This window comes from Phaseolus vulgaris, chromosome 1 (assembly GCF_000499845.2).
Source record: "Phaseolus vulgaris cultivar G19833 chromosome 1, P. vulgaris v2.0, whole genome shotgun sequence".
NCBI lineage: Eukaryota > Viridiplantae > Streptophyta > Magnoliopsida > Fabales > Fabaceae > Phaseolus > Phaseolus vulgaris.
The window spans coordinates 8432482-8452999 of record NC_023759.2 but is presented as its reverse complement, the minus strand read 5'-3'; the positions used below and the strand labels follow the sequence as shown (position 1 = coordinate 8452999).

The window sequence follows — 20518 nt, the reverse complement described above, 5'->3', positions numbered from 1 at the left end:
GTACATTAAATTTAATTTTTTTAAAATAAAATAAAATAAAGATCACATTGCAATGATGGGTGAATATGAGTTTTTTTATAAAAAAAATGAATAATTATTTTTTTTATTTACACAGGTCAGTGGGTTAACCCGTTCCGCTCTGGTGTTGGCTCGTGCAGACTGTGGGTTATACGGACGAGCCAAAACGGGTCAAGGCTAGATTAGTAAGTTCGTTCCGCATTTTTTGGTAGTGGGCATTGTCACCCCTATGTGAGAGTGTGAGGCTGGAAGCTGATGTGAGTGCTTCTGAGTGAAAAAGTAGTATTCTAGGGTGGTGGGTGAACTAGGGAGTGAGGAAAATGAGAAAAAAGTGTGGGTACTTTTTTGGAGTGTAGTGGTGTGAGAGAAACAGGAAGTTTGAACAGAAAAAAAAAATAGTGAAGTTGAGCAGAAAAAGTAGTATTATAGGGTGGTGGGTGAACTAGGGAGTGAGGAAAATGAGAAAAAAGTGTGGGTACCTTTTTGGAGTGTAGTGGTGTGTGAGAGAAACAGGGAGTTTGAGCAGAAAAAATAGTGAAGTTGGGCTGAGGAGGTGCAGAAAATAACAGTACGGGGTGTTAGAGAAAAACAAAGAAATGAAAAGAAGAAAGGGAGTGCGAACAAAGGAAATATAGGGGTGTGGGAAGCAAAAGATTTTTTTATTAAAAAATAAATAAGAAAATTTATTTTTTGCTTGTTTTTATTTTTATTTTTATTTCATTTTCATTTTGTAACATTTTTCATATTTTTTACAAATAGGGAAAAAATTTATTTATTTTTATTTTTGTTTTTACATATTTTTATTTAAAAGATTTTTTATCTTTTTTATCTTTTTCTTTCGCAAATTTTATTTAGTGTAAATTTTATTTATCCGGACGAAATCGAATGTTGACAACAACCATTCCAAAAGATCATCCATAACGATTAAACAAATTTTGTTAGCTCCTATGATCATTTGTTAACCGATAAATAGTTTATGCTCTAATAGGCTTATGAGCTTTTATGGTTTCCTATTCATTGATCATGTATGTGCTAAATAGTGTATGTGCTAATGAGTATATGAGTTCTAATGATTACTTGTTGGTCAATAATAACTTATGTGTTGATGAGCTTATGAACAACTATGGAGGTTTAACCAATAGTTTATGCATTGTTGCGTGATCTTAATTAACTCACCACTATTTTACGTAGTTAGCATAATCTCAACACATGCATAAACATGTATACTTGTTGATATATTCGATTATTTAGGAAATAAAAAACATATTGCTTAATTGTCTGACTACTTCCATTACTACATCAAAAACAATAATAGTTACAAACTTACAATATAAAATTTATTTTATTCTTCCTTATCTTTATCATGGTTGATTTGTTCATTGATTACGCTATTCAAATAATCAACAATCATTAATTTCGTACAAGGGTAAAACACCTAAAGTTGTTCCAACTTGTCTTAGGCATTGATTGCATACATCTTCAAGCATTATATACTTAATATAAGTTCAAATAAGACTTCAAGCATTTAGAAATTTTAGTTTTTTTGCCATTCAACCTTAAGGAGGGATTGTGTAGTTGCATACTACAAGTGTAACTTAATTTCCTTATGACATCCATGGACCAAAATTCCTATTGAATAAATAAAATAATTTTACTTATAAGTTTGATTTTTAAAGACGCGCAAATATCATGTAACCTTAAGTTGTGTCGAATTTTTAGGGACACGATAGTGCATTAACTAACTTGGAGATCAAACTCCATATACTTTATCTTAGAAAACTCCATTACCAAAATAGTAGAGAAAATGAACTCTTAATAATTTACCCTTAAATCTACATTAAGAAATGGCCAACAAATATAAAATCTTTAACTTTAAAGTCTTTCAAAACTTTTGGTTAAAACAACAAATTATATTACTTAATCCAAAATAATGTCATTTTTTTATAAAAGCTTCCATGTTAGGCATTACTATGCAACTTGACATCTCAGTTATACTAACACATCAAGCAACAACAATCATTTGTCATCACATGAAAAAAATATTATTAAATATATATATATATATATATATATATAAATATGGGGAGATTAGACCAAAACTCATATGTTAACAAAAACAATACATAGGTAGACTATAAATATTCATAAATAATTCTAAGCACAAACTAGATGAGAGTCTATTATACTAATGAAATGATTCTCTATTAATAAATCCAAAATAATGTCATTATTAGTGATAAATATCATCTTGAAAACCAAATTATATATATATATATATATATATATATATATATATATTGTATTACATAAATTGAAATATTTTATTTATTTTCGAAATTAATTAATTTTGAATACCTCATCAATAAAAATTAGAATTTTAAATTAAAGAAAAAAAAGTGAAAAAAAACAATAATTAAAGTTGTACCTAAATTAAATAAGCTTATAAGGTATCTATATATGTTACGTTAGTTTTTATTTTGTAACTCGTTTGTTTGTTGATCATTTCAAAGTATAAATGTGAAAATATATAAATCACTGCTATATTTTATTTCATTTTTAATTTATGAAAAATGACGTCGTCTTGACTTACTGATATTTGTAATTATTGACCATTTCATTAAAAAAAAGAATAATATTGACATGTCCAACAAAATACAATTATGGAAAAAAAAAATGCACATCAACACTCACATAGTTGTGCATGGATTATTATAGGCATGGAGTTTTATGATATAAACATTTTTGTTAAAATGATGGAGGCTATAGAAAATGTAAAGTGTAAAATGAGTTGGTTGAAATAATGTACCAATATAACTATTATATATAAATATATGTAAAAATTGGCATAGAGTTCTGAAACATTTTAATTGGGTAAGATATTGTTTGTGGATAGATACTAAAAATAGACGTAAAAGTCTCACTGTTAATATTTTTTTCAAAATTTTGAGTGCATCAATTAAAGTTAATAACGTGAAAATTGTAAGAGAAATGTTTTAGTATAATTAAAATGGAAGAAATTACAAAAGTAAATAAAAAAAAAGAAAAAGGAGAATTAAAGGAGGGAACTGAATCAAATTAGAAGTGAGAATAGATGCGAGAAAAATAAATAAATAATTGTTACAATATTTAATTTTCTATTGTGAATTATTGGGCTTTGTTTCTTTGCCCCAACTTTTCTTTTCTATTTTAGTTAGGTCTTAATCTTTCTCTTATATATACACCATGTATTTTACTCTTTAATATACAAGTAAATAAAAGTTTATTTTATATATAGTTTTCTCTACCAGTAGGGTTTATCAAAACCTTTTTTCATTACGATTACGTACAATTACGTACACTACATTAAAGCATCACATCAGGCAAGGAATATTCATCATCTTCATTTACTGTAATATGGTATCAGAGCCATTTAAAGCCTATCCTAGCGAATGTTTGTTGGGCCTATCGTGCCACCCGCTATCGGGCCGCTATCGGACCACCCATAATATATAGTCCCACGCACGAGTTGACCGTCTCGGTGTGAGGGGGTGTGTTGGAGATCCCACATCGACTAGAGATTAGGACTTTCATTAGTGGGTGCAAACCTCACCCCACGAGCCGGTTTTATGGGGTTGAGTTAGGCTTAAAGTCCACTTTGTAATATGGTATCAGAGCTCTTCGAATGAAGAGCTCTACTGCGCTTCTCTCTGATATTTATTTCCCTCTTTGCTGTTCTTGGTTTTTTTTTTCTTTCTTTAAATCCTTGTAGGCGATGGCTAATGCAAATCCCACACCGGCTTCCTCTTCAAATGGAAACCCTACACTGATGTCCCTTTTAGAACAGCCGATGAACAATTTCCTATACTTACACCCAAGCGAGAATCCCGTAGCTTCGTTGGTGTTGCCTGTTCTTGATTCAACAAACTACCATTCGTGGAGTCGGTCCTTCATCACTGCTCTTAGTGCCAAGAACAAAGTGGAGTTCATACTTGGCTCACACCCGTGCCCACAAAGGGATGATCCCACTTTCTCGTCTTGGACACGTTGTAACAACATGGTTGTCTCTTGGTTAGTACACTCTGTTTCAATCCCTATTAGGCAAAGCATTGTTTGGATGGACATAGCCTTTGACATCTGGAATGATTTAAAAGTTAGATATTCACAAGGGGATTTATCTCGCATTTCTGATTTGCAATTTGAATCTATTTCTTTAAACCAGGGGATATGCCTGTCACAGAGTATTTTACAAAATTGCGTATTATTTGGGATGAATTAGAGAATTTTAGACCTAATCCTGTGTGCACATGCCCAGTAAAATGTTCTTGTTCTGTCATTTCTATTATAAATCAAAGAAAATGTGAGGATCGTGCTATGCAATTTTTAAGAGGATTAAATGATCAGTATAAAAATATATGTTCTCATGTTTTGCTCATGGATCCCATTCCTGCCATATCCAAAAAAATTTCCTTGGTGGTTCAACAAGAGAGACAATTATCCACTGTTGTTCCTGCCCCCCTAGTCTTCATAGTCTTAATAGTAGTCGCACTACTACATGCAATTTTTGTGGTAAATACGGTCATACTGAAGTTGTTTGTTTTCGAAAAGTGGGTTTTCCTTCTGGTGATGTTAAAACCTCAAAGTTTTCTTCTACTAGAAAAAATTGCACTTTTTGTAATCGTCTTGGCCACACTGTCGACACATGTTATAAAAAGCATGGGTTTCCTCCTGGCTACAAATCCATCAATAGGACATCCCAAGCCAACAATATGTTTACTACTAACTCTTCTTCTGAGTCTTTTTCTAAAGAACAGGATGTAAAGGGGATTCAGCTTACATCACAACAGTGTCAATTCCTGACCAACATTTTGCGTCAGCAAAACCTTGAGGATCCTGTCCCTCACGCTCAAATTAATCAAGTCGGAACCTTTTCGACGGGCAAAATCACCAATACCGAGCAGTCTTCAACGGGTAAGTTTTTCTCTTCACTATCTGCTATAAAAGAATCTTGGCTTGTTGATTCTGGTGCCACTGATCATGTTTGCCACAATTTGAGCGCTTTTACTACTTGGACTAAAATCAAACTTGTTTTAATTAGTCTCCCAAATGGTCAAACTGTTTATGCCACATATTCTGTACACTTTTCGGCCAAGTTTTATTTGTCTGATGTGTTATATGTGCCTCATTTTCAATTAAACTTAATATCTGTTTCTAAACTCACACACCAACTTAAATGCACTTTAACTTTCACTTTAACTCACTGCATTATACAGGACAATCTCACCCAAGAGAGGATTGGTACAGTTGAAGCCACTGGTGGCTTGTACCCTGTCACTACCTTGCCTGCTTCTAATCGCTCTAAACCACATAACTTTGCTCCTCTTATTAATTGTAATATCACGGACAAAACACTGTGGCACTATAGATTGGGGCACCCTTCACATGAAAGATTACATGTCTTACGTAAACAATACCCTTTTATTACTATTGATACTCATCATGTATGTGACACTTGTAGTCGTGCAAAACAGAGAAAACTTCCTTTCACTTTAAGTACTACTGCTACCTCTACTATTTTTGATCTTGTACACTTTGATATTTGGGGACCCTGTTCCATAACTTCTATGCAAGGTTTTCATTATTTCTTAACTATTGTTGATAATTACTCGCGTTATACTTGGGTTATTTTGTTGCATAATAAATCTGAAGTGCGTTCGCACATCATTAACTTCACTGTTTTTGTTCAAAATCATTTCCAAACTAATATCAAAACGATTCGTACTGACAATGGTGTTGAGTTTGCTATGTCCAGTTTTTATGCTTCAAAGGGAATTATACATCAAATATCTTGTGTTGAAACACCACAACAAAATGGCATTGTGGAACATAAACATCAACACATACTAAATGTAACCAGGGTCTTACTTTTTCAAGCAAATCTTCCTCCTATTTTTTGGGAATTTGCTGTAAATCATGTTGTTTTCTTAATAAATTCTATTCCTACTCCATTACTTAATAACATCACTCCTCATGAACAATTGTTTGGAAAACCGTATGACATTTCTTTTTTAAAAGTGTTTGGTTGCCTATGTTATGCTAGTACTATTACTGCACATAGGAAGAAATTAGATGATAGATCTATCAAAGGTATTTTTCTTGGTTTCCCGCAAAATACAAAAGGTTATATTGTCTTAAATTTAAAGTTTCATCGCATAGAGATATCAAGACATGTAATCTTTCATGAAACCCATTTTCCATATAAATTGGATGGTGGCTTGCCTAGGGACCCCAACACTTTATCTCTCCCTATTTCTAACGCATATAATTCTGCTCTTGATTTTTTTTCTGATACTGCACCTCCTGCCGTGCCGTGTGCCTCTACTCCTGCATCTCTTGCCGAGTCGTGTGCCTCTACTCCTGCACCCAATACTGCCCCTCCATCAGCCTTATTATCCTTTGATCTTCCAACAAATAATGTCTCTGCTCCTGCATCCAACACTGCACCTCCACCAGCATCATCACCTCCTGCACCTCCAGGAAGCACCTCACCCCAATTTCCAAGAAGATCAACTCGTCCTCACCGACAGCCTGCCTATCTTGCTGATTTCCACACAGCAACCAACACTGTAAGTAGTAGATATCCTATTCATAATTACTTGTCTTACAATTCCTTATCTTCTAATTTTAGAAATATTATTTCCTCTATCAATTCTCATCTTGAACCTCGCACCTATACCGAAGCCTCCAAACATGCTTCTTGGCAATCTGCCATGCAAGTTGAGCTTCAAGCTCTTGCTGCTAACAATACTTGGCAACTTACCCCTCTCCCTCCAGGAAAGAAAACTATTGGTTGTAAATGGGTATATAAAATCAAATATCATTCTGATGGCACTGTTGAGCGCCACAAAGCTAGAGTTGTTGCCAAAGGGTTCACCCAAGTTGAAGGACTTGATTTATTAGACACTTTTGCACCTGTTGCTAAACTCACTACCGTTCGCCTTCTCCTTGCTATTGCCACTACCAAAAATTGGGTTTTAAAACAACTTGATGTCAATAATGCATTTCTTCACGGTGATCTCCATGAAGAGGTATACATGATCCCCCCACCTGGCCTCTCTCTTCCTTCTCCCCAGCATGTCTGCAAGCTTCAACGGTCTTTGTATGGTCTTCGTCAAGCTGGTCGTCAATGGTACGCAAAACTTTCTACTTTTCTTTTATCAAATAAGTACTCTATCTCTGTTGCTGACCACTCTCTTTTTCTTAAATATAATAATGATAAACTCACTGTTATTCTTGTTTATATTGATGACTTGGTCTTAACTGGTGATGACACGGAGGAAATCAATACAATTACTGCATCCCTTCACCATCACTTCAAGATAAAAAATTTAGGTAATCTCACTTACTTTTTGGGACTGGAAATTGCTCGCAACAGTACTGGTCTTCATTTAAGTCAACGCAAGTATACTCTTGATCTCCTTCAAGAAACTGGCATGCTTGACTCTGCACCTGTGGCCACTCCTATGACTCACACCTCCCGTCTCTCTCCCGACCAAGGCTCACCTCTCGATGCTGATGCCACTTCCCAGTATAGAAGACTCATTGGACGTCTAATTTACTTAACCAACACGCGACAGACATCGCCTTCGCTGTCCACAATTTAAGCCAATTCATATTTGCACCCACAACTCATCATCAGCAAGCTGTCTCCCGTCTTTTGCGTTACCTCAAAGGCACCCTTGGTGAAGGACTATATTTTTCTCACACTAGTTCACTTCACCTTTGTGGTTTTAGTGACTCTGACTGGGCAACATGCCCTACCACACGCAAATCTGTCACTGGATATTCCATCTACTTAGGAGACTCCCTAATATCATGGAAATAAAAAAAGCAACCAACTATCTCTCGCAGCTCCTCTGAAGCCGAGTATAAAGCACTTGTCACCACCACATGTGAGCTACAATGGTTGTCTTACCTCCTTCAGGATTTACATCTTCCTCTCTCCCAGCCTGCAACCCTGTATTGTGACAACAAATCTGCCCTTCAAATAGCTTCCCATCAAGTTTTTCATGAACGAACCAAGGACATCGAAATTGATTGCCACGTGAAAAACTTAACTCTGGTCTGCCCATTACCTCTGCAATGCAAGTTGCTGACATATTCACCAAACCCCTTGCTTCCGCACAGTTCTCTACTCTCAAATCCAAGCTGGGTCTGACAAATATCTACTCCCCAGCTTGAGGGAGTGTTACAATATTTAATTTTCTATTGTAAATTATTGGGCTTCGTTTCTTTGGCCCAACTTTCCTTTTCTATTTTAGTTAGGTCTTAATCTTTCTCTTATATATACACCATGTATTTTACTCTTTAATATACAAGTGAATAAAAGTTTATTTTATATTTAGTTTTCTCTATCAAAACCTTTTTTCATTACGATTACGAACAATTACGTACACTACATTAAAGCATCATATCAGGCAAGGAATATTCATCATCTTCATTTACTGTAAAAAAAAAATAAAGGAGAACTAAAGGAGGGAACTGAATCAAATTAGAAGTGAGAATAGATGCGAGAAAAATAAATAAATAATAGTAACATTTTTAATTGTTAATCATAGGAAAAAATTAATTTACTTTTGTTTCAATTTCATTCTTTTTATTTTAGGAAAACTTTTTCTTGTCACCATAAATAATAAAAAACATATACTTCATACCTCTTTATAATAATATAATAATATTTTTAATTAATAAATAAATAAAAATATAAAAATATAAATTTATTACTATGTGCCTGAAAATTATTTATCGGGGCACGAGACAGCGCAACTCCAAATTTAAAGCGCGCCAAGATGGATCACGCTGTCCGTGTGGCCACATAGATGCATCTTACCAACTTCTTTAAATTATTTGTCTAGATATTTTTTTATTTAATCTGAGTAAAAATCAGATTGATTATTTTGTCTGAATTGATGCATATTAATCTTTAAGAGGGTTCATTAAGAAAGAGGGATTTGAAGATATATCTTTGCAAACATTTTTTCAATGTTTTTATTAAAGAAAACCTAATAACATATATGATCGATAAACATGTTTGAATATTTATTTTATCCTTAGCTCTTTTAGTCCAAAGGATCATGTGAGATGCAAATTTACAATTCAAATAAATCACTTGACTAACATGTATTCATTTTTACTTTAACAAGTGGTTAAATCATAGTTTTATTGTCCGACCAATCAATGTAGATGTAAATAAAATACTTAATTTAATATCATTTAGTAAAACATTTTTGTAAGTACTCACACATTAGCTTTCCTTCTTAAATTAGTATAGACCATGAAAACATGCAATATAAAGGAGGTAAGGAAGAGAGACAATATACAACATAATAATTTATATTGGTTCATCTGTAGCAATAGATTACATCCAGTTCTTGACCAATCAGTCAAATTCAACTGAGTAGGTTAATGTTGTGAAGTACATTTTGGGTTCATAGCCATTATTGACTAACTGCTTAAGTATTTTTGACACAAGTCATTTTTGACTTAATTGAGTATTTTTTTGGCTCGTAGTCACCCTTAACTAACCCCTTGAGTATTTCTTCCTCAAGGCACTCTTGGTTGACACTCATTATTCTTTACTCAAGCTACTCCTAACTAACCACGAGTATTCTTTACATCTAGCCACTCCTGGCTAACCGAGTATTCTTTTGGATCATAGTCACTTTTGGCTAACCCCATCAAGGAGTATTCTTTAGTCAAGTCACTTCTGACTAAACTTGAGTATTATTTGCTCTTTAGCCACTTCTGGCTAACATAGAAAATGTTGAAGTTTGAATGATCATTTGATCATTGAGTATAACTAATGGATAGTGTTTTCGTCTTTCGATGAATACAAGGTTGAGTTTTTTCTCTTAGTTTAGATTATTTCACACTCTAGGAAGATGTTACATCTTTCGATGAATGCAAGGTGAAAGTTTACTCTCCTAGGTGACTAAAGAGACACTTCTTGTGTTCTCTTCTAAGCTTTCATGGATCCATACATTTCTTTGCACTACTCCTACTCTAGGGTTTGAGATCCTTTTCTTAAGATTTGAGGATAACTTATCTTCTTGACACCATTTTGGCACAATACATTCTCTGCTCTCTTTTTTCTTCTTCTTGATGATAGACTTTACATAGTTGCTGGAAGAAGGTAGCCATTAAGAGATCATTTATAGTTGTTGAACAAGTTTAGTTCTTCTTTTATGTCTTACTTAAGTCTGATGAACTTTAATTTGACATTTGCATTTAATGCACCTTATGTTTTTCTTCTTTATGCAATATCTTGAATGATTGACAATACACACTTTCCTCGATGGCATAACCTTTTGTACCATCTTTGCACACCGTACAAGGCAAGTAGCTGGGCAAAAATTTGAAAGTAGTTATGTCAGAAGAGTTAGTGGTCTTTGTAGCTTTAGCTCATTCCCAAGAGATATTTGAACGTTGTTTAACACGAGTCTTCTTATGGATAGATCTAAGAGGTAATTTCTTTGAAATAATATCAAGTTTCAAGAATATTTTTTGATCTTGCGTTAGCTTGGAATCTACATTTATCTTATTATTTGATACTCTTTCACTTCTTCAGCGAATATTCTGAATAATCTGGGTTACTCCTTATGCTTATCAGATGAAGTGAAAACTCACTTTAATGTTCTTTTGTGTGCTCTTCAATCTTCAAATGACAACTATTGTGATTGATCAACAATTTCTTTTATCTGAAAAACAATATACTTCATTTTATATACTTTATTGATTTAAACACTTAATTATAAATGTAGGATGTTAAATGCCGTATTTATCTTTTCATTCGATGAATAAACAGTTAACTAATATTAAAGACGACAGTAGTGTTTTTCAACTAAAAGAAATAATCTTCTTATCAAAATCAAAAGTGAGTGATACCAACTAAACCATTTTTTGAGACATTAAACAAGATTGAGGCATGTAGATTATTAAAACAAAGTTAAAAACAGTAGAAAATTTTCTGGACAGCACAAACAAACAGCATAACATGAACGACGACGGAACCTACTAAAATTCTACAGGATAACAGAACACAAGAGTTTTGCTATTCTGAGTTACCATTACCAGTATAGTTCACTTTTATGTTAAATTGCTTTTATTTTGTTTTTTTTCTCTCTTCTCGGTTTAAGATTCCGAACGAGAGTATCTTTTCAGCCACTCACTCATTCTACTTGTCACCATTTCTTGCACCCAACACGACACAATAACTACACAACACAAGTTATCCCTGGAATAAAACATGTTCTCATTTCTGGTCTTAGCACCGAACTGAGATCCACACTTACATCTCTTCTTCTCTTTCACACACTCGAACCAAATGAAGTCCCTATGCTCCATGGATTTTCTCAAAACCTCTTCATCTGTTAGAATCACCGCCCTCACACTCTTCTCTCTTACCCTCTTTCTCTTCCTCTTCACACATTTGTCCCCCACCTCTTCTTCTTCCTTCGCCTTCTCCTCTTCTGCCGCCGTTGATGCACCCGAGCTGGAGCAGCCACCACCTTCTCCCCCCCTCCTCCTCCTCCTCCACCTACTCTTCCGAGTTCGCCGGTGATGGCGTCGCATCTGCCGGGTTCGAAAGTTTTTAGTGAGCCGCCGTTACCGCCGGTGGAGCGGATGGGGGTGTTGGACGGGAACGGCGTGATGACGGAGGATTTCAAAGTGGGGGAATTAGATCCGGGTTTTGAGGAGGAATGGGGGAACGGCAGTGCTTTTGTAAAGGAGAGTGGTGGTGTGAGGGAGAAAGTGAAGAAGTATAAGGTGTGTGATGTGAGAATGGTGGATTATGTGCCGTGTTTGGATAACGAGAAAGCGATGAAGAAGTTGGAAGGGAGCGTGAGAGGGGAGAAGTACGAGCGGCATTGCCCTCAAGAAGGGATGGGCCTCAACTGTCTAGTGCCGCCGCCCAAGGGTTACCGGAGGCCCGTAGTTTGGCCCAAAAGCAGAGACGAGGTACATGCTCTGTAAGTTTTTTGTTTCTTTGTGAAAGGTTGTTTTTTTTTTTGTCTTCTTTCTTTGAGTGGTTGGTCAGATGCATTTGGGTTTTGGTGAGTAGTGTTTTTGATGAAATGACTGATTAGTTAGCACGGTTTTTTTGCATGGATGGTCATTGGTCAGGGACAGCTTGCGAACATGTTTAGTTTTTGTTTTATGTCAAAGGTTGTTTTGTCTAACGTCCCTGGTGAATTTGAGGAGGGGTGTTTGGTTGTAGTTTTGGTGAGTGGGGATTTTGAAAGGGTTAATAAGTTGACACATTTTATTGCATGGATGCCCTTGGCCAAGTACAGGTCGCCAACATGTTTAGTTTTTGTTTCATGTTAATGGTTGTTTTGTCTTCTCTAGGTGGTGAATTTGAGGGGGTGTGTTTGGTTGTTGCTTTGGTGAGCTTCGAAAGAGTTAATTAGTTAGCACGCTGGATATGGATGACCATTGAAGGCTTGTGAACACATTCTACGATAATATGTATTTTGTTCAAGGAGAATGCGAAGTGCTAACCTATAAGGGTACGAGTTAAGGATAAAGGTGGAAGGTTTTCGTGGGAAAGTATACCAATGCACCCCTCTAAGTGATTTTCTATATAAAAAATAGAATGTATTTAATAATTGTTTAACCAATGAACTTGATAGTGGAAGCCTTTTATGAAATGAAAAAATACATAATTTTTGTTGAGATACTTATTGGTGTTTTAACGAGAAGCTAAAATGAATGAGCAGGAGATGAACAGTATTGGGATCGTGGAATTTGCTTTCCTTTTAATCGGAATCTACATCATCAGGATAATCTAGAAAAGGAAATTTTTAATCTGGAGTCTTAAGCACCAATAAGAAGAATGTATTAAATGATTTTTAGTCATGTGAAGAGTGAGAGAGGGAGACCAAGGACTTTAGAAGAAATTGTAATGAGTAATCTTACGGTAAATAATATTCCTAAGAATTTGGTTTTTAACTGAATCCAATAGCACTGTGTGATCCATGTAGCCAGTCTAACCTAGTAGGATAAGACTTTAGTTTGTTAGTCTTTGGCATGTTCAGTTTTGATTTATATCTTAATTAGATGCTGGGAGCTGAATCTGATTTTGTGGTCAAATTTGCTGAATTTTTTCTTAACCATGAACATTAAATTTTATATCATCTCACACTTTTCAATTGGTTTGGATTGGGAAGAAAGGGTTTGATAACTTATGTTTAATTACAGGTTTGGTTCGGTAATGTACCCCATACACGTTTGGTTGAGGACAAAGGTGGCCAAAATTGGATATCAATAAAGAATGATAAATTTGTTTTTCCTGGTGGTGGAACTCAATTTATACATGGTGCAGATAAATACCTGGATCAGATTTCTGAGGTTAGTCTCTTATTTAAATTTGTTCTAATATTTGTTGCTGACATATTGAGAGCATTTTGAAATTGAATGTGCAGATGGTTCCTGACATTTCATTTGGTAACAATATCAGAGTTGCATTAGATATTGGCTGTGGAGTGGCAAGTTTTGGTGCCTTTTTGATGCAACGTAATGTGACCACTCTTTCAATAGCTCCAAAAGATGTTCATGAAAATCAGATTCAATTTGCGCTTGAGCGAGGTGTGCCTGCAATGGCAGCTGTATTTGCTACACAACGTTTGTTATTCCCAAGCCAGGCATTTGATCTCATCCATTGTTCAAGATGCAGAATTAATTGGACTCGTGATGGTACTTCCTCTCTATTTAAACTTTTGATCTCTCATTGTTCATCTCCTAACTATTCTATGGTTTTTTAAAGTTTATATGAAAACATGTTGCACCTGGTCACTGAAACAATTCTTTGCAGATAGGGGCTTGTGCTGGTTGTATAATGCCATCTTGTAAGATGGTGGCTATGAGGGATGTCAATTGTTTGTTTTTGTGCATAAGGGTAGTGATAGGGCTTAATATCAATAGGGGGCAGCATTAGGTAATAGAGGATGTAGTGGTTGTGGGGACGATTTGGGAGTAGGCCACCGGGTGTGGAAAAGACATTGAAATTCATTGATGAGAGTTATGAGGGCATGATTTGTAGTGGAGAAGGGGGACTTATGGTCAATGTGATGATAAGTGAGCAAGTGTAGAGATGCAATGGAGTCTATGTGTATAAGTGAGGGATTTGGTGGAAAGATGTTATTGTGGGGTAGTTCGAGGTAGATCCGAAAAGGGTAATATGGGAGTTGTAATGGGTGAAAGAAAGCATGGGAGTGCAAAAATCAGCTTTCATGGGGCCTAAGGATTGCAACCAATCCATGTATTTGGTGGGTTTGGGAGGCATGGAGGTGGGCAATGAAAACACTAATTTGGTACGAAGTGCACAGTAGGTTAAGGAAAACAGAAAGAGGAAAACTTATAAAATGCTTAGCAGAGATAATACATGACAGCTCATTGTAGTAGTCAAATGATATCCTTGAGCCATGTATATGTGTATAGGAGACAGCCCACTATCATTTGCTGTTTTCGACCAGCAATGTGACTAAAACAATTTACACAAGTATTTGAGCTACCCTATGCAATGAATTGTTCTCAGAATAAGAAGTATCCAAGGTTAAATATAGTGACTCAATGAACTTGAGAAAAAATATCTAAAAGTTGAATAACAATTATGCTTAAGGCTTTAGTTCTTTGTTCTGATATTCTGTTTTTATATGGCTTTAATGGAGATGGAATTTTGCTTCTTGAGGCCAACAGGCTCCTGAGGGCAGGTGGCTACTTTGTCTGGGCAGCACAGCCTGTTTACAAACATGAAGAGACCCTTCAAGAGCAATGGAAAGGTAGCCCATAATTTCTGTGTTTACCTAACAGCAGTACTATTTTCAATGGGTAATGGGTTGATATATACTTAAATGTTAAGGGTAACTATTTTCTCACTCTATTCTTTCTGTAATCCATACTACAACATGATATGGTATAAATGACCTAGATCTTCGTATATTGACATGAGATATTTAGTTTTAAACCCCATGGTCTTTGGACTTAACAGAAATGGAGAACTTGACAACTAGCATTTGTTGGGAACTTGTACAAAAGGAGGGTTATATTGCTATATGGCGGAAACCTATGAACAATAGCTGCTACCTTAGTCGAGACATGGCTGTGCATCCTCCATTATGTGAGTCCAATGATGATCCAGATAATGTTTGGTATGACGCCGTATATATTGTTTAATTTAGCCATATATCTCTCATCTGTGGTCTTCATTATTACGTGAACTGGAATGTAAGAAACAAGAGTCAGAGATGTTAAAAGATTGATTGTCATCCCAAAACAGTTTCTTTGAAGTTATAATGGAAAAAATGTTTCATCTTTGACCTTCTATATGCATTCATACAGTAATAGTTTGACTTTTCAATTAGAATTTTATGCATGCATTACGTTACAACCACAAAAAAACAGTACTTATGATAGCCACAAAACAATTTGCAGGTATGTCAATCTTAAGGCTTGCATCACTCAATTACCTAGTAATGGATTTGGAGCAAATGTTACAGAGTGGCCTTTGCGTCTCCATGAACCACCAAAAAGGCTCCAAAGCATCCAATTGGATGCCATTGTATCGAGAGATGAACTTTTCCGGGCTGATACAAAATATTGGTTTGAAATAATAGAAAGTTATGTTCGGGCTTTCCGTTGGCAGGAATATAACCTGAGAAATGTAATGGACATGAGGGCAGGATTTGGAGGGTATGGGAGTGTTACTTTTCTTGTTTTCCTTATCTGATTTTTTGCTACATTTGCCAGTTATTAGGTTTCTATAGAATGATTGTCTGATCTTGCTGTTATGTATGTGTATATTATGACATTACTTTCACTCTGTAACTGCAGGGTTGCTGCTGCACTGCATGATCTCCATATTGACTGTTGGGTTATGAATGTTGTCCCTGTTAGTGGATTCAATACCTTGCCAGTTATATATGACCGTGGGCTGATAGGAGTTGTGCATGATTGGTACGTGATTTTGTCTGTGCGTTTATGCTTCTTCACGATTGATTTACGTTTTAGCAAGTGTATATTATGAAAGGTGATATGTGAATGTGCTTTTATGTCTTATCTAAGTGACTTGAGAGCACACTAAGAATTTGGAGTCATTTGAGCATAACAAGCAATTAATCACATACTTCCAGAATGAGATCTAAACTATTTATTCTACTTTTGAAACCAGTTGCCAAATAATTTCATATGTGTCTGTTTATTTTCTTAATTTTTACCGAGTAGGGATTTCTTTCCTTGACAGGTGTGAACCATTTGACACCTACCCTAGAACATATGATCTGCTGCATTCCGCAGGTCTTTTCTCTGTTGAAAAAAAGAGGTGTGTATCACACTATACTTCTTTCTCTATAGACACCTACGATTATTAGTGTTTGATAAACTAATTGTTTCTCAGGAAAAGGTGTAACATCTCAACCATTATGCTTGAGATGGATCGGATGCTAAGACCAGGAGGGCGTGTATATATTCGTGACACCACATTTGTTATTGGTGAACTTAAAGAAATTGCAACTGCATTGGGATGGTCAAGTTCCCTAAATGATGTAGGAGAGGGTCCCTATTCAAGTTGGAAGATATTAAGGTCTGAGAAACCATTCTGAATTGCCCAATTGTGTCAGCAACATTTTGAAGAAATGTTTGTAACAACCATATATTGGCTCCTGCAACCAGAACATGGTACTCCACTTGATATCTCATTCTGTGCCAGAAATGTGGCAAAACTAACCCTGTCCATGCAAGTTTTTAAGAAAATCATGTATTTGTCAAAAGTGGTAGTCTTCATACTCTGTTGAATCCCTACTAAAGAGTTTTCTTCTTAAACACTTCACTCACACAAAGAAGAAGAATATTTTCCTTGTATCAATCACTACAGTATTGGTTAATATTTTTAGGTGATAATTTTGTGTAATTGATCCACGTGTGATGTAAGTTATAGTGTATACTAGACCAAATGCTTGAAAGTTGTTTATTATGTGACAATAAAGCTTCACCTGTAATATGCTGTGTTCCCTCCCTCCCTCCCACAAGCCAGGGTTTGATAGTGTTGTTGTGACAAGATGTTTTGTTAAGGGAAATTAGCTACTTAGAAACAATCTCTATAGAGTATCATTGTATCTCTTATTCCTTTATTCCATATACAATGAGTTACTTTATTGGTATTCTTCTACTATTCTTTTAGCTCTATGATGTGTTGTTCCATCTTCTCAGTTTTCCTATAATGGCTGAATGTTCGAAATCATAAGCAGAGATACTAATAACATTACTGTGTTTTGGCACACCTTATTGTTATTTTGGACTAAATGAAGATGTTTTTTTGTGACTCCATGTTTCAGTTTTATGTTTGTCTTTGGACTAATGGAAAAGATCAAATAAGGTAGAACAAAATGTTGTAGTATTATATTTCACTATTTCAATTTCATATTTTTAATTATTTCCTTTCCCTCTTATTCGTGAGCTAGCATTCAATCAATGAAATTTCTAAATAAGGAAATGGTAGCTTTGTCTTATTCAATTCTATTGATTTTACTAACAAATAAAATATCTTTATTATACTTAACTTTTCTAAGTTTTATCACACCCTATTAGATTTTACTCACTAAAAAATTTGACAGAATGTAGGAACATATATGAAAGTGTTAAAACAAACGCCTACACTTGAAGTAGAAAAAGTGAAGGGTGTTTCTTTATACATCTCGTCAAACTTCTTTCTGCAATATATTAATTAGATAAAATGATTAAAATATTTTATCTAATTAGTCACCATTCCACATATTCTTTAAAAAATTTATTTAAAAAACACATTATATTTGGAAAGTTATTCTGAAAATTATGTTTTAGAAAACATTTTTCATTAATATATTTCATGAATTTCGAAAAATATGTTACAGAAATATTTCCATAATAAGAATTCAGAAGTTATTTTAAAAAATGGTAAAACAGTTTTTTAAGAATTAATGGAGTGTGGGAAGAATTAATGGAGGTGCACGAATAAACATCCAAAAGGGAAAAATGATGTGACTCAATGTCAAAATTGATTTGATAAACAAACGAACATAGTTTTAATAAAATAATAATATTTTAGTATATTTCATTTATTATTTTAAAAATAGGTTGAGCAATAAATCTAGTTAAAACTTATTTGGATGGTAAACTAAACAAGTTGAAGAATGGTCCAATAAAACCATTTTTTTTTCTTGTTTTGACTTGTTTAAGGAATTTTTCAGGTTGTTCTACTATGTCAAACCATTTTGTCACATCAAAACTCACTTGAAGGTTTTTACTTTTAGTGGTCCTACGCAATGACATTAGGTAATAATTTAAACATTCTTCAGAGCAACTTGCATTGGGTTTCAGATACTATTTAAAAAAGTTTATTACTTATTTTTGTTTATTTTTACTTCAAGGTAAATAGTTCATTTGCTTTTTTAATTTGAAACAATAAATATTGTAAAAAAACTATTGTAACTGTTTTTTTTTTAAATATAACAAATTATGTTGATCGTCAATAATTTAATATAACCTGTAGGTCGTTGAGTTAGGCAAATTTGACTTGTTTTTTTTTTTAATTTGATATTAACAACAGAAAATAAGTATTAGGTACGTAAAATAGATTGGGCTATAAATAAAAAAAATCTTTTAATCTTAATATTTTGATTATTATATAAAAATTATTATTATAAGCTTGAATAATACATCTTAACAAGAATGGATCAATAGTTAGATAGAGGAGCTTGTTTTAAAATATGTAAAATTTAACACGGGACATGAAATCATATAATTGGTGAAACAATTTAAGTTAGATGTTGTTTTTGTTTAGTCGTGTTTTAGGCTTTTTTTTAAGTCATGATAAATGTCCTTCTATAATAAGATCTCAATTTGATCTTATATTTGTTTAAAAGAAGTTAATATAGTCGTTTTTGTTAATATTATTAAATTGATTAACAAAAGAGTTTGATATGATAATTGAAATATCTTCACAAAATTCATTGAAATATCTTCACAAGGAATGTTAAGAAGGGTAGTGTACAAAATCATGAGGTAAGACTTTAGATTTGGACTTTTGTAAACATTGTATTTTTCACAAAATTTGAATCTTCTTTTTGTAAGTGAGGTTGATGAGCATGATTATATTCATAGTTAATAGATTTAATTATATATTATGTGAATGTTTTAATTAATATTGTTCTAATTGGGTTTATTTGAGCCTTAATTTTTATTTATGTTAATTCAGTGTTTGTAATCCAAGTTGCTTATTTTGAATCAAAACAAGAAACAAGATTTGAGATAAAAAAAGATAGATAATTAAATATGTAATTATCTCAAAAATAAGAATTGAAAACTATTCTTTTGCAGGAATTTTCTCTCAAAATCCTGCAATTAAAGCTCCTTTACAAAACCCTTCAAAAATAGAGCAAATATACTTTGAAGATATTATTCAAGAAAATCTTCTGCAATATCTATTACAATAGTGTTGGAATCAATTACAATCAATGCCCAAATCTGAAGAAAAAATTGGAAACAATATATGTAGAAGAGAAGCAAGAATAAATTTGAGACTGATAGAGAATGAAGATATTTGTTTAATAATTTGAAATAGGAAAAGGAAAATTTGATAATTGTAAAACAATATCATGAGGTAGATTTTGAATCTGACTTTGTGCAAAGATTATAAAAAGACTTTAAAGAAAGAAAGGAGCATTTGGATCGCATCTCATAGCCACACAACACACTTTAAACCTAGTCTTATTTTCTTTTTTGTATTGTTGTGTTTTTCCTCCACATCGAAGGTGATGACCCCTTTTTTATGGCAAGTGTATCAAGTCAGAAGTAATAATTTGTCCCTAAGAACGGATATCAAACCCACGAACAATTATTTAAAATCCTAATAGTAGCATTCATTAAGTATAAGAACATGTAAAATAATTTGATTTGATTTGATACTGACAATAGTTTGTGTGAAAATTAAATAAAAACAAAATAAATGAGTAAAATAATTCAATTAATTGAAAATGAGGTTAATACTTTTCACTCATCTGTAGTTTAAAACATATAACATTCCATCTTGATTGATATTGATAAACATATAAAAATCATTCATATCGATTCCTCACATATTTATAAAAACTCAAAATATGTTATAAAGCAATCAACATTGTATTCAACTAAGTTAAGCATCATCATTTAGGTCAAATGCTTAGAAGTACTTTCTAGTGAAATCTAAGGATCAAAATCATGAACAGTTTGAAGCTTTGAGAATAAAATGATAATACCAATCATCAACCAAGAATTGAATATTATAGATAAATATCACCTCAATACACAAGAGTTTGAACAGATTACTCTCAATTCCAAAGAAAAGAATTAACCACTCACGGTGGCTATTATAAGCATGAACAACAAGAAAAGAAGATCCAAAGCATTTCTCCTTGACAATTATCTCCTTTAGGGTTTTCTTCCTTTGTTCATC

The 20518-nt window shown here is 33.8% G+C and overlaps 1 protein-coding gene across 1 annotated transcript; it reads left to right on the top strand.

Moving 5' to 3' along the window:
- The first annotated feature begins 11237 nt into the window (after positions 1 to 11237).
- On the top strand, positions 11238 to 17229 carry LOC137813474 (probable methyltransferase PMT10). The gene is given in 10 exon segments (XM_068615754.1): positions 11238 to 11567; positions 11570 to 12012; positions 13255 to 13404; positions 13479 to 13749; positions 14724 to 14834; positions 15044 to 15203; positions 15487 to 15744; positions 15886 to 16008; positions 16295 to 16372; positions 16448 to 17229. Coding segments are annotated over 10 exon segments (1989 nt in total). The 5' UTR covers positions 11238 to 11377; the 3' UTR covers positions 16653 to 17229.
- The last annotated feature ends 3289 nt before the right edge of the window (positions 17230 to 20518 follow it).